General features: G+C 35.4%; 1 protein-coding gene across 1 annotated transcript; it reads left to right on the top strand.

Annotated features, from left to right (window-relative positions):
* On the top strand, nucleotides 1–23,627 carry LOC118745437. Its single transcript, XM_036478890.1, has 4 exons — nucleotides 1–92; nucleotides 152–1,294; nucleotides 21,052–21,194; nucleotides 23,498–23,627. Exons 1-4 carry the CDS (start codon nucleotides 87–89, stop codon nucleotides 23,625–23,627), a joined length of 1,422 nt encoding a protein of 473 aa, XP_036334783.1. The 5' UTR covers nucleotides 1–86.
* The last annotated feature ends 2,396 nt before the right edge of the window (nucleotides 23,628–26,023 follow it).

Consider the following 26,023-nt stretch of genomic DNA (forward strand, 5'->3'; position numbering starts at 1 on the left):
CGTTGCCCTCATCCAGGAACCGTGGATACACGGCAATAAAATCTGCGGACTTGGGATGAAGGGCTTTAAGCTTATTGCCGCACAAAATGCAGGTAAGACTCGAGCTTGCATATTAGCAAGGAACAACTTAAACATCTTCCTGCTCCCACAGCTTAGTGACGGCGATCTGGTAGTGGCAAGCATTGAGCTGGACAAAACCAGCTTTTGGGTAGCCTCTGCCTACATGGCCCATGACAAGGACGTGCCACCAGACGGGTTTCGGACCTTGGCCGAGGAAGCAGCCTTCAAGAACAAACCACTGGTTGCCTCCTGCGACGCTAATGCCCACAACTTGATGTGGGGGAGTACGGACACGAATGCTAGAGGTGAGTCGTTACTAGACTTCATTCTAGGGAACAAACTTAGTGTCTTGAATTTAGGCTCAGAGCCGACCTTCATAACAAAGAGTAGAGAGGAAGTTTTGGACATAACCCTGGCTTCAGACATGTTTGCCCATAAAATCAAGAGATGGAGAGTACTGAAGGAAAAATCGTATTCTGACCATCGTTATATTGAATTCGAAATAGATCTTAAGACCCCCCAAGTAAGGGAGTTCAGAAATGTTAGAAATACCGACTGGGGGGTTTACAATAATAAATTAAGGACTTTACTGCCAAAGATACCTCCCCGAGACCCCGCCACGCAGGTGGAGCTGGAGGGGTTGGTTAATCAGGTTACTAAAGCCATGAATAGTTCTTTGTCAGCCGGGTGCCCGGTTGTTCGATACAGGGGAAAAAGCAAACCACCTTGGTGGTCGAAACAATTATCCTTGTTACGTGAATCTAATAGGTCAATGTTCAACAAGGCCAAAGCCACGAGAGCAGCAGAGGACTGGGAAGCCTACAAGGCTGATCTGAAAGTATACAAAAAAGCAGTTAGAAATGCGAAACGTAAATCCTGGCAAAGTTACTGCAAGGGAATTGAGGAAACCACGGAAGCGGCCAGATTAAGAAGAATTCTTGCAAAGTCGCCATGCAACCTTGGCTATCTCAAGGGTCAAGGGAACTCATGGACTACGACGAGCGAGGAATCTTTAGGTCTCCTCCTGGACACACACTTCCCTGGAAATAAGCCGGTGGAACCTAATGACCCCCAGAATGAAGGGGGGCTATCTGATCTGGGAAACCGACTGATTACAAACGAAAAAATTGAATGGGCTATTAAGACTTTTGGTCCTTACAAGTCACCGGGACTTGATGGAATACACCCGGTAGAGCTACAGCAATCACGGCGTACTATCTCTCCGTTCATTGTGGTTATTATAAGAAGCTGTCTTAACATGGGCTACATCCCGCTAGGCTGGAGAGAGACAAAAGTCTCATTTATACCCAAGGCGGGCAGGTCCTCTCATACCAACCCTAAGGACTTCAGACCCATCAGTCTTACGTCTTTCCTTCTCAAAATTTTAGAGAGGATAGTGGATGATTATGTACGGGGCGTGATACCAACAAGTAGGCTCTCCCCAGCGCAGCATGCCTATACGAAAGGCAAATCCACGGAAACCGCCTTGCACTCGCTCGTTGGGTTGGTGGAAAAAAGTTTATTCGACAAAGAGTACGCTCTGGTTGCCTTTGTAGACATAGAAGGCGCCTTCAACAATATTAACGCAAGCGCCATAACGGGTGCCTTAGAAGAGCTTGGAGTTGACCAGAATGTGGCGGTGCTGATCGAGTCTATACTTGTCAGCAGGACGGTAACCGCTAAGCTCGGCAACACCACAATAAGCAGAAAGGTCTGTAGAGGCACTCCCCAGGGAGGGGTTCTCTCCCCTCTTCTCTGGAATCTGGCGGTGAACTCTCTGCTGGTGGCACTAGAGAGGGGGGGTTGCCATGTCACAGCATATGCTGACGATCTGGCAATTGCCGTCAAAGGCAAATACCCAAATACCCTAATGGAGATTCTGCGCTCTAACATGGCCACGCTTAGGAACTGGACAGAGAGTAGGGGACTCGGAGTAAACCCCGAGAAAACCGAAGCAATTCTCTTCACAAGGAAACACAGGCCTCCCATGGTCTCCCCGCTAATCTTTTTGGGTGTGGAGATATCCTTGAAGGAGAATGTTAAGTATCTAGGACTCATATTAGACAGGAAACTAACGTGGAAACCTAATATAGAGGAAAGAGTAAGGAAGGCCAACGTTGCATTATACACATGCAAAAAAGCGGTCGGAATCAAGTGGGGGCTAACACCTCGTATTACACACTGGCTATACACCTCGGTGGTCAGGCCAATACTCTTATATGGAATACTTGTATGGTGGCCAGCAACTCAAAAGGCAAGTTACCTAAAACTATTGAGTAAGGTCCAAAGAACAGCGTTTCTATGCATTTCGGGTGCCTTAAGGACCACCCCAAATAAGGCGCTGGAGGTGATTACCAATTTACCCGCAATAAACCTAGTGGGAAAATACGCGGCCGCCGATTCAGCGCTCAAACTAAGAAGTATGGTGCTATGGAAGGATCGGCGGTTTGGTCACGCTTCCATACTTCACACTCTGGGTAGTTACAACCAAGAAGTCGACTACTCCGCTCCCAAACCAATCTTCAATAGGCTCTTTAAGACGAGCATCCCGTCTAGAGGAGAATGGCAAACGCCAAGACCACGGAGACGGGGGGGAATTGAATTTTTACACAGATGGATCCAAGCTAGACAATAGGGTTGGCTACGGAGTTTTCTCTAAGGAACTAGGACTGGAACTATCCGTCCGAATTCCGGACCACTGCAGTGTCTATCAGGCAGAAGTTTTAGCCATAAAAGAGGTGGCTGTGTACCTTAGTACACATGCCGTAACGAAGACTACGATCAATATTTTCTCGGACAGCCAGGCGGCCATTAAATCAATGAACATGGTAATGCTGAGGTCGAAGGTTGCGCAGGAATGCCTCGCAGCTCTAAACGATATTAGCGCCGTGTTCAAGGTCAGCCTCATATGGGTTCCGGGACACAGAGATATTGAAGGAAACTGCAGGGCTGATGAGCTAGCCAGGAAAGGTACGAATCTACCCCTATGTGAAAACAGGGGCACTATTGGGATACCCATGGCAACCTGCAAATTAGAACTTCGAAATAGCATGATCCAAGAGGCCAACAGGTCATGGCTAGAGGAGGGCACATGTAGAACAACCAGGCTGCTTTGGCCGCAAATAGAAAAGAAAAAGACGAAAGAGTTGCTGTGCCTCTCAAGAGAGGACATTGCGAAGGTCACGGCTTGTGTAACCGGTCACTGGCTATTTGGCAGGCACTCTTCAAGACTAGGAATTTTCTCCCACGAATATTGCAGAAGTTGCAGAGATGAGGAAGAGGAAGAAACCGTAGAGCACTTCCTCTGCAGCTGCCCAGCTTTGGCCAAGAGGAGAGCAAGCTTTTTAGGCAGGCCCTTCTTTAGCTCTCTTACGGAACTATCACGCGTAGGAATAAAACCGATTCTACGCTTTATAAGAGCCTCAAATTGGTTCTCTGAAGAATAGTCACCGAGGTTCCCGTGTTCTGCAGTGGTACCACAATGGACCTTCAAAAGGTCTAAGTGAGTTGGTAAATTGAACCGACTGCCACATCAACCTAACCTAACCTATACCGCGCGGTACAATACCGCTGCTGCTTGAGCAAGCCTTTGTAATGAAAACAGCTCCTATAAAGATTTTATTTTGTTAATTTAAATAGAAAAGTTCTTTAAATGTAAAGTCTATCTTAAACTGAAGAATGTACGTTTATACCTACATTAAATTATGGGTACATACCAGTGATGGAAAAGTAGGCACAATACTGCCATTTTTGGCATTTTCATTCTCGGAGGTACTTTCGGCACAATTCATCCTGTTTTGCCACAATCATAAATTATAGAAACTTAGCATAATATGCCAATATACTATATAACAAATAATCACATACTACATTATATATTAAAAAATTACAAAATGAAAAAATTAAAATAAGGGCAGTGAGATATATTCTGTGGCCGTAGGGTTGCCAGATTTTTTATGCGCGAAATCAGTACGTAAGACTTTTTCATTCTAAAAAAATCAGTACTTCTCAGTACGTTTTTATTCAAAGCAAAATTATGAATGTAAGTAACAGACACAAATTTAAAACGCCAGAGTTCTTGTTTTTAACAATATTTTGGTAAATAAATAAAATATAGTTCATAAAAAATAAAAGTGTTATTCATTTTAACATGAGTGTAAACATCATTATACACAGGAGCCAATAAATAATTTTATATTTGTGACATTTTTGAATAGCAATAATGAGATCATTCCCATTTTCAGTGTTTAAATAGTCAAAGAATTCTACATTTCATTTTAAAATTACTTTTAATTTGAAGTTTACTTTCAAAAATTTTAATTAGAAGCCGATTTCTCTCTTTGCGCCAGGAAACAAACTTTATTCTAAAGATCCTCTCAGTTGCTTCGCTCTAGTTTGGTATTGAAAAAAAAAACAAAATTAAATATTTTTTCAAACTCTACCACTTTTTAAGAACTTCATCTATATTTCCTCATGGCTTAAATAATTTTTTCAACTACGCAATACTAATAATTCGCTAAAAAGAGTATCTAACTATGTCTTGTATGCAAAACTCTTTTACAGTGTCAGTAAATTGAGAAAAAGGAGTTGTATGTTATAGGCAAAAGCTATTCGAATATTCAAATTTATTGTCATTAAACTGAAAGCTATTTTCGAGATAACTAACCCTCGACACAAATTTCAGCCTTTTTTTTAATAATTTAAGCTCCATCAGATTATCGCAACTGGTACGTAACGACCCGGCGATATGCCCATAAAGTGACTGATCTTTTTGTTGCTTTAATTTCTTGGACATATCAAACATTATCTATGTCAACTATAATTAAACCATTTTCTTCCTATTTTTTATAGTACAGTTTAAGGAAGTTCCAACGTTATGTAAAAACCTTAAGAAAATGCTAAAGTATTTTGTTTGGATGGAAAATTCAGTAAAAATTTTGAAAAATCAGGGCATTAGCGTACTGATTGAAGAAATGAATAAAATCAGTACAAGAGTTGAGAAATCAGTACTGTACTGATAAAATCAGTACGTCTGGCAACCGTATGTGGCCGCTTTTGACAAAACGCAGAATCCTATTGTGAATGCCCAGCACAAAAGGGCAAGTTTCTGCAAAATCCCGTTTATTTTGATCATATTTTTTGCTGACGGTGTTATATACTTTCATCCATTTAAAAAACTTTCGCACACACTGTATATCGCATGCGTAAATTCATAAACTTGGAATCTCTAAAAATTCTGAATTAAAAGTTTGTTGCTGATTTTTTTTAATTTTTGTACAAAGTTTGAAATGCCGATTTATGTACATACATAAATACATAGATATATGGTGTTTGTTAAATTATGAATTAGACTTTTATATAAAATCAAAAGAAAAAATTAATCAACTGGTGAAACTGGTCAAAATATCTCACCGCCATTATTGCGCATATATATTTAACACGTCAGATTAGCTATATTTCGGTACATTTCCCCTTGGTAATTAGAATGCTGTGTTATTTTAGCATGAATTTATGTATATATGTCTAAGGAATCCTTTATGAAAGTTATTTACTGTAATAATTTTTGTTAATTAATAATTATTATATTACTTCAGTGTATTTTAAAAATATATTACTCTTAGAAGACCTTAAAAAAAGATATTTTAATTTTGTGGCACTTTCATCTTCTTTTCGGCACTATTTTTGAAGACCATTAGGCACATTTTGAAATTTTTAAATTCCATACCTGGTACATACATCCATAAGTACTAAGCATGTACAAGCAGATATAAATATATGTACTAAATGTATTTCAATACGTGAGTACAGCATGCACGTGCCCACTACTCTTAAAACGAAAAGCGCTTTTGTTCCACCAAGTGGAAAATCGTCTGCGTTTTCGCCCGCAGCTTCAGTAACGGTTAGAGGAGTAGGAGTTAAGGTATGATATTAACTGTGAGTCTGGTGGTCCAACTGGGTGGTAATTGCAGAGGGTGTGCGTGTAATTTAGAGGGGAAAGATGGTTTTATTTATGTTAGGCGGGTAGATATACATATAGTGCTCGCGACCTTTTTATAGCAAATTCTAATTTGCTGATATCTTGATAAACATATAAACTATATTAATATATTTAAATCACAATATTTGTAAACCGTGTATTTAATTTTCTTCATTCTCTTCATATAACCTAATATTAGAGGTGCCTGAAGTAATCACTACAACATTCACCGATTGACCATAATTTAAAATTTTGTGATCTGTGAATTTTAGTAAAAAACATATGTATCTATAGTAGGGCTGCCAGATATCTCTACTGCAAAACCGGGACACTTAAGGGAGGGAGAGGCCTCTCGCTCCCTTCCCTTTCGTTTCGACAAAAATTACGTACGAAAGGATGTAGTAAAATTTTATTTTGACAAACAAAAACAAAAACATAAAAACATGAGATCAAGAGATCATTACAACGTACACCAGCCAAACAAAACAATTTATCACAACTAAAGCACAGAGAATTTTTCAGAATGCATGTACCTTTTTGTTCCTTATAAAAATACATCAGAAAACATAAAAACAAAATTCTAATCTTTGTGCAAAACTCGGGAAAATGCAGTAAATTTGCATACAAATTTGTAACTTTCTATTCAGACTTTTTTATAAAAATTTTGAAAATGAAGTTTTTCAGCCCATAAAAATTTAGTGGCATTAGTGGCAGAATTTAGTTCCGATATTAAATAATCAATAATTGTTTATACCCGCATTTTAGCACATTGGCTCGTTGAATGTGCCATCTAATAAATAGTGTCGTCGTTCTACTAATGATGTCGTCACAAATTGCTGCCGGAGACATGAATACAGTGTAAGAAAATTCTTTTTCTATAATTGTTTCCTTATAGACAGGTTGGTTTCTTTTCCACCTTAGACGTTCCGAATTCGTTCAAAATATGCTAATTTAAAACACAGAATTCTTTCAGTGTTTCTCCGGGGTTTTTGGACATGGACTGTTTCTTCAATTTAATAGTGTTCGCTTTATTTTTGTGGAAACGAAACATGTTTTGCAAGTTATGGATTATTACTACACTCTTTCTTCAAATATTTCTCGTATTCCAGCTGTGCGTAGGCGTTTAGTTTTTCGCATCGTGTTTTTACATATTCGAAATTTAAATTTTTTTAATAAAATCAATTGGTGGTAGTTCATGATTGTGTGTGGATTAATATCACAACACTGAGGATTTGGCAATAACCTTTTTCATCTATTAAAAAACAACACTTACGGGGCAATGTTTATTGTAAGAACAACATTTTTTTCTATGAATTGACTTTGTTGACTTTATTTCGCACCGGGGTGGGAAATAAAGTCAATTGACCTTATTGCCGTTGATCTTGTTACCTGTCACCCTGCCTGTATTGGGATTTCAACCCTGACGCTCTGGAAATTAGCAAATTGTGACAAGCATCGTCGTGCACTCAGCTACAGCCAGACATGTAAATGTGCATTCAAATGTTCAGTTTGATCCAACACCACGTGTGCGTGGTATGAGAGTATTGTTTTTAAATACGAACATTTTAAAACGATAATCAAATAAAAAATATTCGTGTTTACTATGCGTTATTTCCCCCAATGCGTTATTACAACGCGTTTTATCTCAGTGTAGTCATTTTTATGCAAAATTTGTGCAATTAAATCGAAAATCGGGACACTTACAGGCCTATTCTGCTTGTAACCGAACATTTTGTAACAAGCTAATTTTCTTACCAACATATGTCACCACTTCTTGTAACCGCAATTCTATTTACCTTGGTAACGTTTTAATTTATTCAGCAATTCAGCTATGAAGTTCTGTGTAAATTCTGGTGTTGCATATTTCACGGGGCAATATTTTGTTACCTGCTCATGAGATGGTATAAAATTTACTGGATACAAGGGTGTGGAGAATACGGAAAGGGTTTAAAAATTGGCAGTAACTTTACTAACCGGTAACAAAATTTTTGTTACCAACACAGAATAGGCCTGTTTAACGAAACCCGGGACATTTTAAGGTTGGACCGGGACACCGGGACAAATAGTCTAAAACCGGGATATGTCCGGGAAAACCGGGACGTATGGCAGCCCTAATCTATAGTAGCCATCTCTTCAGGTGAAGTGCGCACGGACCTATCCATATCCATGGGACCAAAATGCGCATATACCTCTACATTAGGTGGATTCAGCAAAAAAGGTTTTATTCCCTCTGAACCATGGTCAAAAGTTTCGTCAAAGAATGTGAAGCTATAAGAAGAGACAACACGTTATAATTGGAGGGAGTGTGAACATCAGGAGCGTGCCTTTTCTTTTCATCCAATCAAAAAACGTATTTGTGCAAAAGAGAAGTCGCGCTCCTTATGTTAACACGCTACAATTATAAAGTGTTGTCTCTTCTTTTAGATTCACGTTCCTTGGTTTAGTTTAGCCGCCAAAATAGGTTTCAGAATATATGAGCCCTTAATATTAATATTAAGAATGTCCGCATCGCACTTTTTGGCTTCTCATAAGAATAACACAGGAAAAATTGTTTTTTTTTTTATACAGTAAAGGTCTTGAAGTCTTTTATAGAGAATTTAACGCACTACTAAAAGCGGTCAAAAGTTATCCGAGGTCATAATCGAATTCACCAATACATATACTGCATACATATACTAAAGATACTTTTTCCAAAATTGATAAAAAAAACTGCATTCAGAAATAAGCTTGGCTTAGATAACTTGGAGGCAATTTTACTTACAAAACAACTATTCAAAAATAAAACCTCTTGATTTCAGTGCGACTTACAACTAAAAAAATTTCATAAAAAAAATTAAATTCTAAGGAATAATCAATCTATGTCCGATATATGTACATTCATATACGATATATATGCTTTACGAAATATACTCAGAAGTATTAGTTTTGTATATTATTTATTAAAAAAGACCGTCCCTATTATCTCATAATAATTAATGATATTTGTTGTTTTTTTTAGTTAAAATTACAGTGAAGTGCGATAAATAGGAAAAGTTATTTTTGGGGAATACCATTGAAAACAGGGGATATTTGGAGGAATTAGCGTTATTAGAGTTGCAATCCCTGGTTCCTACGGAAAATCTCCAGTTCACACAAAACATAATCTATATATTAATACGCTAACATAAATTTTGTCTCCGTTCGTTTGGCGATTCTACCGAACCGATTTCAAAACCAAGAACACCGTTGGAAAGGCATTTTTCCGTAGATGAGCAGAGTTTTTATGGTTGCACAATTGGTTGAAAATTACGGTCAAAACCGTCGTTTAAACATTTTCGAATTGTGGATAGATGTTGCTGCAACATGTTTAATTTGACATGTTTCGCCTGTTGTTTCACTACACATTTGAAATTAAGCTTTGAAATAAAGACAAATATTAAGATGAAGAAATGAATGAAGGAAGATGAAGTAAAAAAAAGAAGGCAAAAGTTAAGATAAAGACGAAAATGGAGACAATGACAGAGACATAAAAAGTAGGGTAACTGAAAGAGTAAGAACATTTCTTGAATTTATGAAGTGAAACTTCTTTACCGGCAGCTGGTTGGGAGTAAATTGTCAAATTCAAGGGGAATAATGCACAGGGAAATTGTTCTCAGCGGTTTAGCGGTTTGAGAATAAAAACAAAAAAAGATGCCTAGAGGTACAGGCTAAACCGAAGATCAAAGTAAATTTAAACACTTTAAGGTAAAGGTGAAGAGGCATATGCAAAAATAAAGATAAATATGAAGAAAAGGATGAGGATGAAGATCGGTATTGTTATCGATATAAAAATCTATATTTTATCGATATAATAATCGATATTTCTATCGATAAAATAATCGATATTGTTATCGATACTGTTATTGATTAAATAACCGCTATTGTAATCGATATAATAATCAATATAATAATCGATATTGTTATCGATACAATAATGGATATTGTTATCGGTATAATAATCGATTAAATAATTGATTTTGTTATCGATATAGCCATTTATATTGTTAACGATATGTACAATAATCGATACTGATGATTGTTATATTTATCGATGAATTAATCGATTTTACAATCGTTGTGTTTTTCTATATGTTTATGGATATTGTTATCGGTATTTTTATCGACACAGTTATCAACAGGGTTATCGATATACTAATCGGAACATGGAATGTGATCACATTTCATGACATCACATCACATTTTATCACATGATATGAAGAGACATCACATGATATTACATCACACAATATGATATCACATCACACGATATCACGTGACATGACATTATATGATATGACATCAAAATATGGCATAACATCACATGACTTGACATCGCATGATATGACATCGTATGACATGCATGGCATTACATGACGTGGGATCACATGATATGACATCATATGACATGACATCAGAGGATATGACAACACATGACATGACATCCTATCACATCATATAAAATCACGTCACATCTTATCACGTCATCGCACCTCATCTCATCTACGTGAATAGAAAAAGAAAAGGATATAAGCAAAGATGTGAAAAATAAAAACAAAGATGAAGACCAAGCTAAAGTTACCGATTTCAAAACCAAAAACAACGTTGGAAAGGTAATTTTCTGTAGATGAGGAGAGTTTATAGTTCCGAAATTGGTTGAATATCGTCGTTTAAAAATTTCCATATTTGTGTATGGTTGTTTTTGCAACCTGTTCAATTTAAGCTGTTTCGCAGTTTGTTTTACTTCGTATTTGAAATTAAAATTTTAAATAAAGATAAATATGAAGATGAAGAAACAAGTGATAACGGTGAAGACAAAAAAAGGCAAAAGTGAAGATAAAGACGAAAATTGAGATAAAGGCGAAAATGGAGACAATGAGAAATATATAAGAATTAGGTTAAAAGATAGGAATCGAAATAAAATCAGCCATAAAAGTTACTGAAATTTATCGAATCATCGAGGTTTATAATTATCAAAATTTATCCATGCTTATTAAGTTATCGCAACGTATCGAATTATTCAAACTGATCAATGTTTACTGAGTTGTCGAAATTTATAGACACAGAAACTTAGTTGTCCAAATTTACGGATAGTTATCGAGCTATAAAAACGTGTGGGATTAACAAAATTTGTCAAGTTAAAGAAATGAATCAATTTATCGATATTTATTGAATTATCATCATTTATAGACTTAACGAAATTTATCGAGGTGTCGTAATGCATGGAGTTCTTTCAACTTACAGAGTTATCGATAATTATAGATCTACTGAAATTGGTTGGTTTAACGAATCGAAGTTTATGGAATTTTCAAAATATATTGATTTATCGAAATTTCAAGGTTATATAAGCTTATCGATTTATCACTGCTTATCGAATTTAATCGTCTTAACCGAGTGTAACGAGTTATCAAAATGTTTAGATAGTTTTCGAAAAATGTGGAGATGTCAAAAGTAAAAATTTATAAAGGTATCCAAAGTTTTTACATTTTTGAGTTATCGAAATTTATCGAGCCATCGAATTTCACAGTTATCGAAATTGGTTGAGTTAACGAATTTTGTTGAGTTATCGAATTTTAGTGTTCTTGAAATTCATCGAACTATTGATGTGTATCAAATAATTGAAATTTATCGATAAACTTGAATGTATCGGGTCAATTCCAAGTCCTGCCGAAGTCCTCCAAAGACCTTCTCAGATAAAAATAAATTTAGTTACGTTTTAGCAGAAGATTTTCCGGTTAGTTAATTTGTACCGTATAAGCTACGTGTTAAGTTAGAAAACCTCTCCAAGGCTTCTAAAACTAGAAAAACTGTCGAATTTCGACAGTAACTGGCACTCTAGTAATTACAAAGAAAATGAACGCACAAGTATACATGCATATATATGTAGACATTTTAGAATAGATTTTTCCACAAAATGGTGCTATAATGGGAGAAAGCCCGTGTAATTAACCTTCATCCGTATGTATTTTTTCCTAACGTATTCGGTGTTACAGTGTCAAATTGACACTGCATACAAAATGCATTGTTTTAATGTGAAATTCATTATTTTTATTTGTTTTGGTTTAAATTAATTATTTATATTTGTTTTGATGAAAAATGTGTTGGAATATGAATAAAACTTGGGTTTTTTTAGAAAAAAACTATTTTCATTTGTTTCATATTTACTACCTTATTATGTATCTCGAAAGATAGGCCGCACGAACGATTCGTCTGAGACGACACCGTCTTTGATTGCAATTTTCTTAGTCCATCGGTCGTCTTCGACTTGCATTACGTTGATTAAGTTGCAATAGACTCATTTACGTTTAAACCGGCTATAATTTTGCCGCCGGACTAATTTTTGAGGCATTCCTCTGCAGGCGAAACGTTCGTGCTGCCTAAGGCTATCTGCACACTTGTCCAATCATAGTTCCGTTATCGTCTCGCCCTGAAATTTTGAGGCGAGCACATGCAATTTAAAAGGAGATCTGGACACTTGTCTTTATCGGCTAGTTATCGGCAAATCGTAAAAGATGCAGAAACGGATAAGTTCGGCACTGTCGTTTCCTAATCGTTGTGCACGCATTGTTTGTTTACATTTTATGGGGACAAATTAGTGAAAAAGTTAGTATTTGCATTAAAATTGCATACAAATGAATATTTTTTTGCATCAAATCTGTGGAAATCATTAAAAAGTGGATAATTCCAATAAAATTCAATAAATGTGAGAGTTTTAACGATAAATTATGACATAATGGTAAAAAGTTTCTGCGTGCGTGCACAAAACGCATTGCGGGAAAAGAAAAGAAGAGATATTACTGAAAAATTATGTCTAGAATTGTTGCACCACAGTCCATATTTTAAAAATCGCAGGTTTTTGTAAATATTTCGGGAAAATATCAACCAGAAAAACGGAAAATACCTGCTTCAAGTGAATTTTTAGACGCCAAATGAATTGAAATATCACGACCGAGTGTGCGAAAGTGTAGTCGTCATGCAATCGTTGCATCATGATTGTGACAATGAAGCAACTATGATTGGACTACCAATGTGCAGAAAGCCTTAGGCTGTTAATGGAAAATATTCAAAGACGGAAGCATTTTTGATGAAAAGTAAAGGAAAAATATTTATTGAGAAAAAACTTAGAGAACTAGGAAGATACAAAAAATATAGGAATATATGATCATTTGCATTCAACGCATACGGACACACGTATCAAGGAGCTATCTTTTTTGTAACACAATGAATGAGTGCAACTTTTTTTTAGAGGTTGCTCCTCGGATCGAACAGACCTAAAATGGCAAGAGCCTGTATTCCTCGTGAACTCCATCTTTGTTGGCGAATGTACGGAAATCAAAACTTTTAACCAACTTCGATCAAAAACAAACGACAATGCATCCCCGCCTCACTGTGGTTTGGTAAGTGGAGAGTATTACAAATGATCATGGCCAAATACAAATTCCGTCTGATGTATTGGCTTCTTCGTCATATCAAGTAGTATAATCTGCATCATCACTATCATCTGCTTCAAACTGATGAAACCAAGAATTTTCCATATTTTTTATTTTGATTATTGATGGCTAAGACTCAAACAATAATAAAGAAAAAAAAATAGTATAAAAGATGAGATAATCAAGAATAGGGAAGTATTTCTCATACAGTGTCAATTTGACACTTGAAATCAGAACTAAGGAAATTTTGTGTACAGAAGTAAATAGACTTTCTAAAATGCCATAAATGAAAAAAATACAAAATTTGTATATGATTTAGCTCATCAGCCGAGATATCAAGTACATTTTTTTTAATTTGATCTATGTAAAAACGAAATTAAATCAAAAACAGTGTCAAATTGACACCAAACACGGATGAAGGTTAAATAATCTCCCGAAAAAGCCTTCAAGATCCAGTTAATACGATGTCTCCATGATTCGTCATTCGCTTTCTCATTCGTAATTCGCTCTCCCATTCGCCACTCGCTATCCAATTAACCTTCGAGTTACGTAATTCGCCATGCAAAACTTTGAAAGCGAATTACATCTTTTGTAGGTAATTCAGATCGAGTTACCATGCGAATGACGAACGAATCGGTGCCTTCTCTAATATTTATCGGAAACATATCGAAATTTTACAGCGAAAACAAAATAATATAAAACAATGACGAATTATTGCCGTAATTAATAAAATATTGTCTATATAAATTAAAATGTTTGATGATAACTAAATTTTTTTCTCCATCTTCGACATTTTCAGTAAACAAAAATAAAAATAAATAGCGAAGAACAAGAACAAGAGGTAGAGCTGCCAAACGAATTACGTATGTATGTGTCGTGGAAACAGGGTAATTCACGAATTACTTAGCGAATTACCTAGAGAGCGAATTACAAATCGTGGAAACGTCGTATAAAAGTGGTACTGTAGGAGAAATATCGATAGTACACTCATTCCAAAATTTTGATAGCGATAGTGTAAAATATTCGATACTACCGATAGTACTATGTACGAAAAATTCAACTATTACTTCAGTTTTTTTAAAACTGTGAGATTTTGAGTTAATTATTTTGAAATGCAATTTAAAGCTACATTTTGTGGCTAACAGAATGCTCTGAGGAAGTGAGCTGAAGCTCAAGAATTTGTACTGAAAATCGGGACGGATCTTAAGCTCACTCTTTACGCTCTTTGTGTTTAATGGCGAGTATTTCAAAATAAAAATGCTTAACAGCTCAAGCGAAGCTTCATAAAGAAGAAAACTAAATACTTACAAACGATTTAGTTCACGAGAATTTTGCCAGCGTCTCTTGAGTGATAATGAGAGCCCCTCACAACTATCGATAGTGTTCGAAAAAATTCTATAGTGCTGACAAGATAAAACTATTGATAGTTCAATCGATTGGCCATTGACAAACTGAGGACCTTGGTGAGATAGTCTACTACCGCAGGACCAAATTTTTTTAGCATCAGCATTCATATTTCGTCCAATGGCTTTGAGACTTGGCGATGGCTACCCGAACCTCCGCACTGGTGAAAGCAAGAGGCGCACTAGGTTTTGGCAGTTTGTGCAGCCTTTTGGTCACTCGACGTTTGGCTTTGTCCAACGGAGGACGCAGCATAAACAATTGGCTAAAGCTGCCTTTACATGAGTCGATTTTCGTCGACTGGAAAATCGACTATCCAAAATATTTACATCTTACGGTTGAATTGCCAGTTACATGGGTCAATTTTTATTGAACGACAAAAATCTACTAGAAAATCGACCCGTGTAAAGGCAGCTTAAAGTATCTCGCGTATCGCTCCGAGTCCGATGAAGCACGGTAGTCGAAAGAAATTTTCACTTTGCGATCATTCGACAGGCTTGAGTTCCAAAGAATGTGGTGCGCGTTGAAGGCACCAACTACCATTCTGTTTTCACATCTGAGGAGCGCACCTATTTCAAGGCAGCGGGAAAATAGCTGCAGGCGAGGAGCGGATTCCACGGTCCGCAACCACCTTCGGCCATCGAAGCCATCATTGGAAACTGGTTAAATACTTTACTCAGCAATGACTGGGAGACATCGAGGGGCTACATGTGGGCAAAACTCATGTTGCCTTCAATCTGAGAACTTCTATCAATTTTTTTGCTTTCACTGAGCTGACCTGACTATGATAGGCGTATATGACAACTCCATTTATCCATCCTGCCTTGAAGAGGATGATACGGTGGAACACTTTTTGTGAACACTTTTTGTTTAGGTTTATTCGTAAATCGTGCAAACAGTTTAAAAGTAACATAAAGACAGTAAAATGGACGGCACGTTGTCTGAGCGCTGTTTTATGCTTTGGGTGACAGGTACCAAGATCAACGGAAATAAGGTCAAATGACACTATTTCGCATACTAAAAACCAAACGCAAAAAGAGCTGGAATACGAGAAATATTTGAAGAAAGAAGGTAGGAATGATCCTGAACTTGCAAAACATGTTTCGTTTCCACAAAAATAAAGCGAACACTTCTAAATTGAAAAAAAAAACAGTAGATTGCAGTCCAAAAACCCCAGGGGAACACTGAAAGAATTGTTTTTAAATTAAATTAAAAACAATTATTGATTATTTAATATCGGAACCGAGATTGATTGATTGGTTTTCACACACTTTTGAAACACAAATTATATGCTTTTTTACGCAGACAAGTTATTGCTAACACAGCAAAAATCATCTTTCAATAACTTACAAATATAAAAATGTAAAATGTCGAGGGCTTATATGTATTCCATACCCTCTATCTGCAATTTTCACAAAAACTACTTTGTGATGTTAGAACCCATTTGGGGGACTTACCTGTCATCACTGATGCTAATTCTGATTTGCAATTTAATAGTGTAAGTTCTTCTGTCAAGTGTTATACAAGGTCAGCATTAATGTCACCGATGACAGTTAAATCTTAGGTTGATTTTTATATCAGAATCTAATTTTTTGTGAAAAGTGTGCAGATAGAGGGTATTATTGAATACAAGCCCTCGATATGTAAAATATATGATATATTTCATATATTTACTAAAAATAAATCTACCTGCGTTACAGCACGGCGGGATTGAGGGGAGGGGGTGCGGGTGTCGGGATAAATTTAGGTTCTATGTACTAGCACAACTATCCTCATGAGGTTGAAACTCCAACACAATCGCCGGTGTCAATGTTATTGAGAATCTATGAAGTGTTCTTTAAAAAAAATATAAGGAAATATTAAATAAGCAACCGGCAATACTTGAAAACGGAATTACAAATGGAGTGGGAGAGAATAACACCCACGGTGGCCACTTTGGTACAATTGTACCAAATATGGGCCTTTTTCCGTTTGGGCCTTTGGGCCTTTTTTTTGTTTTGGTCCTTTTTGAAGCAACGTTCGTTTGAATAAGCAGCACTCACAGTTTAAAAATTTAGGAATATTCGACAAATTTTCATCAAAATTTCAACTTTTTGATCTGAATCTTTAGAACATTTTTTGGCATGCAGTTTTATAGCCCATATAATTTTAGTCTAATAAAGTACAAGTTTCAACCGCCTAAAAATTCGCGTTGATTTTTGAGAATTTTTGATTGGACGCTGCTTTTGCGGTGTTTTTTTTATATAAAAAATGCACTTTACAAAAACCGGCGTTGATTTTTTTTTTATTTTGTTGCTTGCGGCCTCCCGTATTTTATTTCATAAGAAATTCATGCTTGTATGGAAAAAAGTACAAAAATCCGTCACCAAAAAAAAAATGCTCAAATGCTCGGTAATTGTTTATAGAAAAATTACAAGAACAAATTTGTTCGAAAAACGTTATAAAAATATAAAACAATCAACACGCGGTCACTTGTTTGAGTCACTGGAAATATTTTTGGTGGACGACAAAAAATTGTACATTTTATTTTATTTTGGGCCTTTTTACTTGTATATTGTGGTATACAAAATTTTGATTAAGTGGGAACCGTGATAACACCCGATTATTTATACCAAAAAGCTTGTTAGCTTCATGCAATCTCATTAATTATTAAGTTAAATATAAGTTACTAGAAGATTTGTAAGTAACAAAAACACATAGGAGAAAATGTTTAAGTTTGTTAAAGCAACGCAATAAGAATGAGATCGTTTTACGACGCGTTATAATTTTGTTACCGAGATTTAATAAAAAAAAATAGTTATTTTAAGTTTGTTTTTTACAAGCTTTTATCACCTGCGTGTAATCGAGTTCTTCAATCAATTTTTAACCAACTTAGCTCCGAACACGATGACAATTCAACGAGAAACGTAAAAACCCGTACTTATGGTGCGTTATGGATCATATTTGGAAAGTATATTACATACCGGAATCACTACAGAAAAAGTTTACCCGATAGGTGGTGCAAGAGTCGAGATGTTTGGAAACCCCGTATTTATGGTCAGATTTGTTTCATAGTTAGAACCAGAGTTGAGCATTTTTCGAATAAATTGTTATTTATTGTCGCGCTCGCGTCCTCCGCCCCCTCCCCTCCTCTAGCAATTATGCACTGCTGGCATTATAACCGTTTAGAAAAAAGAATAATAATAAAATGACACTAGTTCACTTCTGACACTGCTTTTTAATGTCCAAGTAATGGGAATTATTGCGTATGGTGTTATTGCATGCACCCCACGCATGGTGGAATTATACCAGGTGAAGTAATATTATAGTGAGAAGAAATATTTTGACACTGCCTTATTTGAAAACATGCCTATAAAATGTGACTATAAGACAGCCGAATGTCAGAAAATAAAGCGAGAAAGCTGGTTTATTACTTCACCTGTTTATTGCGCCATTCATCCCACCTGCTTGTACCGAGTATACGTTCAAATTTAGATGTCTGAGATTAAGTAAAATTTTACATATTTTTACATCACTATTTCGTACCGCACCTTCGCTTCGTCTTCGTAAACGAAATCCACATTTCGGATATGGTGAAACAAGTGAAGATAATGCAGAAATTTTAACTGAAGATGATGCTTTCCATTTCCAGACAACCGGTCAGGTACGAGCATGATTTTTAATTTCGACCAAACTCAAATACATTGTTTGTTGGTCCAAATAATGAGACACGTATTTTTTTCTTTTGCCTCGGAAAAATTTTTCGGCCGAATTAAACGCGATTTTGTTTTTCAGGCAAAAATCGACTTTTCGAATTGACAGTGAGAATGTTTTTTTAAAATGCCCATGACTTTGTCAAAATTTAATCGATTCCAACAATGTTTTTACTCAAATGCCAGTAATTTTTGTCACTTCAAGATAGAATGATATAATTATTAATTATCATTATTTAAAATTTTTTATTTAACAATAAACAAAAAGTGTAAATTTTTTTTTAAACTTAATTTCTCAAAAAGTGTATTTTTTTTCTCTCAAACTTTTTTACCGGGAAAGAGACACTTTGAACTACAATTAACCTAAATCTCTAGCAGCGAAGATTTTTTTTTTCTGAGTTATGATATTTTATAGAAAATGTACGTTTTTGTAGTACATACTACAATATTCTTATATTGTTTAAATAAATGGAACATATGTATGTAACATATCAGCAAAAAGTACAGCCGTGATCATTTGTTGTGTATCAAATAGATATTACTTTCCACCATACAGTTTCGAAATACAAAATCACATTTTCCCGCTTTTTATAATCGAAACTGTATGGTGGAAAGTGTATTCTAATATCTATTTGATACACAAAAAATGATCACGGCTGTATTTTTTGCTGATATATTACATACATATGTTCCACTTAGTTAAACAATATAAGAATATTGTAGTATGTACAACAAAAACGTATATTTTCTATAAAAAAATCATAACTCAGAAAAAAAAAATCTTCGCTATTAAAGATTTGGGTTGATTGTAGTTCAAAGTGTCTCTTTCCCGGTAAAAAAGTTTGAGAGAAAAAAAAAATACACTGTTTATTGCGTTATGGTTCCATGCAAACATTTTAAGGTTTTCCAGCAATGTTTTCCACACATTTAATGCAGATAAAATCCATGCAAAAGCGCTATGTCCAATTTGCTGAGCAGTTATTAAAGACGACTCTTTTCCTATATTTTGTTAGACTTTTCATAAGTAAAAATATTTTGTGAATATTACTTTCTTCATATGAATTACATCACACATTTTCTAATTGTATTTTTGGAATAAACAAAGCTCTTTTTCCTTCTGTCAGTAAACTGTTTTTGTTACAAATAGTATAAATAAGCAATGGGAAATAAGGCAAAATTGTTTTATTTCCAGTCTTTGTTGGAAATAAAGCAAAACTCAGATTTTGGTATTATTTCCCGTTTAAAAGTGAAATAAAGCAAATTTTGCGTTATTGCCGTTTGTGGTATTTCACCCCTCGGCGGGATGTTATGGAAAATACTACGAAACAAAAATTGCTTTACAAAGTCCTGATTGATCTATCAAAGTCACTTTGCGCACCTATTTACACCTTTCCGCAAAGGGGGCGTTCCTATGAAAGCCTCGTAAACTTACGAGTTTTACACGGTTTAAGACTTTACGAGTTTAAGGAAATCCCCTAATTATACCGATCATTGTTGTATATACACTGTCGATCAAAACCGCGTGCATGTACGACATTTTATTACTTACAGTAACATAACTTTTTTAATAATAAGCGGATTGCTTTGAAATTTTCAGCAATTGGTGCTTATTATGTAAGGAATAAAGCCTAGTATACAGAAAAACTAAGCTTAAAAAAGAAATAAGCGATTCACAGCAAAATCGCAAGGCAACTCTATTCACTCAATTTTGAACTTTTCTGATTTGAGATTTTAGGAGGTTGATATCAACCGCGTATCAAAAGAATGCAAAACCTCGTACATCAGGTTGCCAAAATTATATAGGAGAGATAAAAATCTGTCTTTTTTCAACACGCTTCTCTCTTTTATCACCAATTATTTCTACCTTTCATATCGATATTTGGGTATAAACGGATAAGGTTTGATATCAGGAGCTTACGGTGAGCAAATCTCATTTTTGGCACTGCAGCTATCTTTTGTTGTTGTCCGAGGTATGTTGGAAATGGAATGACTGCTGGACTGCGGACAAACACATAGCACCTATTCTTGTTTAAGGGTCATTCCTTGTTCCTTCAATTGTTTACTTTTTCGAGTTTACAATTATCTCCAAATTGCTATTGTAAGTTGTGCGGATTTTTAAGCTTATGTACATAGGAGCCGTTCAGTGCACACATCGATTAATTCCACCTATTGAAAAATCTTAAATTTAGGTGTCAAAGCACTTGGTATAGTCATAAGTTATTACGTTAATAATATCCTTATATAATATTTATAACAACACTAGCGGTATCCCGGTGTGCTTCTCTACACCAAATATTGAAAAATTGATGAAAAATCCTGGAATTTTTCTATATGAAGATTTATCATTTGTTTTATTTCAAAATGTTTGATTCTTTATTTTTAATCTTAATCCAACACATTTGGATATACAACATTTTTTGTTTTTCCATCTTGGGTATGAATAAATAAACAATTTGGAATGCCAACTCTTGAACAGGCCACGTATAGCTGTCCGTGCGAAAAGCACGGCTCCTCCAAATTCAATCTGCATACTCGAAGAGTTTGTCCTGGCGCCTTGTTGACGGACATGGCAAATGCTAGACGCACTGGGAATTGCAAACGCTTGAATTCAAACGTCATGTATGTTTTTATCAGTGGAATACGTGGTATGAGCACAATTTCACCTTTCGCTTTCCCAGTCAGTATTGTTGCTTCAACTAAATTCGCCATCAATTTTTTTACTGCCAGTCTTGTGCCATTACACAGAGCATTTAAATTCCGTAGTAAAATAATTGATGAGCCGACCTTTAAATTCAAACAATGTGGTGGCATACCAGGCGGTTCCATTGAATTCAAAAATTCAACTGGATAATTCACTGCGTCATCTTGATTCATTGCGCTGTCAACAGATTTACATGTTGTCACTTCATATGGCAATTTTTCTAGAATTTGATAATTGATTGAATTGATATGCACATTTTTGGTGCCAGTATTGCGCGTTCTCTCAACCAATCGTGATACAGGTAATTTTGAGCAATATTTGGAAACACGCGTTCAATCAATTTTTCTTTTAATTGGAGAATTGTACTAAAATTCTTCGGCAATGTGATCAAGCCATTTGTATTATCGATTCGAACTTTGCCATTTCCGATCTCTAACAATTGCTTGTGCAACTGAACACGCATGTTTATGTGTAATGTCAATTTTTGCACATATCGCCACAGAGGGGAGGACTTCAAGCATGCATTAATCTCATCTGCCGGTGTTGATCGTGGAGTCCAAAATAGAAAGACCGAATATCAATGTACACCACCTATTCGATAATACGATGAAATGACAGATATGTTGTGTTGTGGTGACTTTCATTCCATTGGTTCTACAAAATCCCTATTGAAAAACTTGCAGCCATGTTTATACTTGACTTAATTTATCCAAAGAAAAAATAAAAACAGCACATTATAGCAACAATTTTCCACTGCGTTTTGAAACTTTATTTGTTTAAAAAAAAAATCATGTACTAATTGAGAACTATATTGCAGCCATGTTTATACTTGACTTAATTTATCCGAAGAAAAAATAAACACAGCACATCATAAATAGCAAGAATTTTTCACTATGTTTTCGATTTTTCATGTATCGGCTGTTGTACCATATACGTGGTTCAAGTGACAGACATAAACTGTCATTTATCATGAACCGCTGGACCGAATTCGGGCACACTTCACATAGCCCATCTGCATGATAGTCCGAATATACCGTTTAAATTTGGTAGAATTCGTGCACTTATTTTTTTTATTTAAGATGGGGAGTATGGAATTATTTCATATGTCTCTATACCAATTCCAGTAATCTACCACAAATATTTCAAGAGATATACCAGATGAAAATTTTTGTTAGTATGGGTGGTGCCATGCCCCCTTTTCTGAATTCGGGGAAACTTAACACAAACCATCTGCATAATAGCCCGACTATGCCATATAAATTAGGTTGAAATCTTGCACTTCTTTTTTATATATAAGATGGGAGGTGCACGCCCTCTTTTCCAATACCGCCCATTTTTCTCCATGAGTATGGATTTATTTGATATACCTCTATACCAATTTCCAATACTCTACCACAAATATTTCAAGAGATATGCAACATAAAAATTTTAGTTAGTATGGGAGGTGCCACACCCCCTTTTACGAATTCGGGCAAACTTCACATGAACCCTCTGGATGATAGCCTGAATATGCCGTATAAATTTGGTTGAATTCGGTGAAGCCGTTATCAAGTTATAAGCTCACACCAAAAACGTGTACTTATTTTTATACATAAGATACATATGCCACGCCCCTTTTCCAAATTTGGGCAAACTCCACAGAAAATATCTGCATGATGGCCCAAATTAGCTTTATGAGTTTGGTTGAATTCGGTTAAGCCGTTCTCAAGTTATAAGCTAACTCACTAATTTTTATATATAAATTACAGGCGCCAAGCCCCCTTTTCCGAATTCAAGCAAACTTCGCATAAACCATCTGCAAAAAAATTTTAGTTAGTATGGGAGGTGCCACACCCCCTTTTACGAATTCGGGCAAACTCACATGAACCCTCTGGATGATAGCCTGAATATGTCACATAAATTTGGTTGAATTCGGTGAAGCCGTTCTCAAGTTATGAGGTCACACCATAAACGTGCACTTATTTTTATATATAAGATTATTTATTAGATTTTATAACATAAATAGAATTTACAAAAATAATGTACATTATTCGATCGCATCTCCCAACTTTTTGTTGATGAAGTTAATCAATTTGTGCACTGAAGGGCTCATATATGAATGTTAATGTACTTATGTGTTTCAGTCCAGAGAATGATTTCAGATTAAGGTCAAAATTTAGTAAAAAATGTTATTGACTTACTTATATTTAACAAATTTTAATATTCTTAATATTTTATGCAGCGCAAATATTGATTCACATGACAGCTGTGATATCGAACATGTTGCACAGAGCTCTGATTTGGATATGGAAATAAATATTCGAGGATATGGGAGCATACCTAAAAATCCGATGAGTCTAGTGGTATTGTAGAGAACCGAATGCCGAGAAATCTCTACAAACATCGCCAGATGGTTTAAATGCAAATAAACGATGTATTTTTTGTGATAAAACGCAAGTCAACGTCATTTAAATCTAAATTATTCTTCTTGCGAATTGAAAGAATATATGCACTTTTATTTAAAGTATTGATGACAAATGTTTGCAATTTCCCTGTTGTTTTTCGACAAATAACGCAGTACGGCTTGACATCAGACATCCTTAGACAAATTTGGCATGCACTTGTTTTCACGAGATAATTCACGGAGACTGCATAATTGTGCATACTTACAAGTAAACAATTGTCTTCTTCTGCCTGGTTAATATCCTGTCAAAATGTACAAATGAAAACATTTTGACAGGGTGTTCTTGAACCGCGATATAAAGGCAGCAGAGATGTTGAATGTGACTATAGCACCGTGCGACAAAAACCAAAAATTTTTAAAACACGAAAAAATCAATATATTCACAAAACTAGGAGCCAAATATAGTATAACTGCGTTTTTAATTTTTCTCTCTGACGTCAGGATTTTTTTAAAGGACTGAAATTTCTAGGATATGATTGAATAAAAAAAAATATTTAAAAGATTTGGTGCATTGTAGAGTAACAATATGGGTATCATTTAAACGGAAAACTTCTGTAGAATAGAAAAAAAATTTAATTTTTGGGTGCACCAGGACAAATAAGTATTGAAGATGTCCTTTTAAAATGTTATCCTTGAATATCCTTGGAAATTTCCAATATTTATTTTTGAAACAAATATATGTCAAGGACTAATATGTTAACTACCACATCCTTGAATTTCGTCCTTCTAACTTTATTAGTTTCAAATAAATAAAAAATTTACACCTCTCTTTATAAGATATTGATAGTTACAATATACATAAATGAAGATACTGGAATCATTACACTGTACAGCACTCGGCTGGGTTTTGGACCAAACCAATTTTTTTTTAAGAGATTGAGTCATGGTAAAAAATAATTTTTTTAATATTATATGTAAATAACTAAAAAACTAAAAATATAGACCTTTGCTCTTATATAAATAGCATATAACTTTTTTTTGTGCAAACTTATACTACAGGAGCTATAAGGGGTCAAAATTCGGGTCCTCGAAAAATTAAAAACCTTATTTTTAAAAAAATTTTTAACTGATTTTTAAAAAATTGGTATCGTTGTAAACGCAATTAAACCCCCTCTCTTCTGATATGCATATTTGTATACTTCGTTTATAAAAATTCGAGAAAAACACTTAAAAGCAAAAATACCCTAAATTTTTTTCCTCTATGTGAAAGGCTGGCTACGCCCATGTATAGAAAACAATTAAAGTATTTAAACCGTACATTAAACGATCAGTTTAATCTTTTAGAGCGCATGATTGGTTCCATAGTGATGATGCCAGTATCTTCATTTATGTATATTGTAAGTATCAATATCTTATAAAGAGAAATGTAAATTTTTTACGAAATTAATGATACGTACAATAAGTTTCGCGTATGCGGATATGAAATTGTTTGCTTATTTTTTGCTATAATTGTAACTCCCCTGTAAGCCCCTGTCGTGGGGGTGCGCCGGCAGACGTCCAAATTAGTATTGTCGTTACTCGCATACCTCATAGAAAAAAATGAGGCTCGCGAAAATGACCCGAAAATTTCTGTCGTTAACTCCCGTGCTATAAAGAAGTATAAGTTCGTGCGAAACCGAACTTTATATACTTGGCGCACGTATTAAATCTCGTTTTTTCACCTTTCAGTAAACTGCATGATAAGGAAGAGTATTTTTCACGATGTTTGTTTCGATAATATGCTATAACATATTGAAATAATTGGACCAAATTTGGTGGAAGTCGGTAAGGCGGTTATCGATATAAACTAATGTAGTCATAAGTGGGTGGTGCCACGCCATTTAACAAAACACAATAATCTTGTGTCTTTTCAAATATTTACCGTTACATGGTAAGTGGCAGTAATTGTAGACCAATCTTAAAAATTTTCCACATATTGCTTTTTTGCGCCAAGGTTGCTAAATGTGCCGAGCTTGGTAGAAATTGATAAACCGGGTACCGAGATACACATATGTAGGCGTAAGTGGGCGGTGCCGCGGCCATTTTCCAAAAATTTCCCTAAATATCATTTTATGCCAAGAGGTCATTGCATATATCGATTTTGAGTAAATTAGCTTAAACAGATACTAATTTATCGCAGTTCTCGTATTTCTGTAAATTACCGTTATATGGGAGGTGGGCATGGTTCTTGCCTTATTTCAAAAATTTTCTACGGGTTTCTTAGTGAGGCCCTTAGCAATGTTCGCACCACATTTGGTGGGGATTGGTAAAGGAACTACAGAGATACAGCATTTCATCATAAGTGGGCGGCGCCACGTCCATTTT

The sequence above is a fragment of the Rhagoletis pomonella genome, unplaced genomic scaffold, assembly GCF_013731165.1.
Source record: "Rhagoletis pomonella isolate Grant_MI unplaced genomic scaffold, Rhpom_1.0 Rhpom_scaffold_00009, whole genome shotgun sequence".
Taxonomy (NCBI): Eukaryota; Metazoa; Arthropoda; class Insecta; order Diptera; family Tephritidae; genus Rhagoletis; species Rhagoletis pomonella.

Excerpts from the sequence above, each read along its gene's own strand:
- LOC118745437 (XM_036478890.1), top strand. Across the intron at positions 1,295-21,051 it reads CTATCTCTCCGTTCATTGTG|GCCACGTATAGCTGTCCGTG; the intron begins GTTATTATAAGA and ends ACTCTTGAACAG. Across the intron at positions 21,195-23,497 it reads CGCTTGAATTCAAACGTCAT|CGCAAATATTGATTCACATG; the intron begins GTATGTTTTTAT and ends TATTTTATGCAG.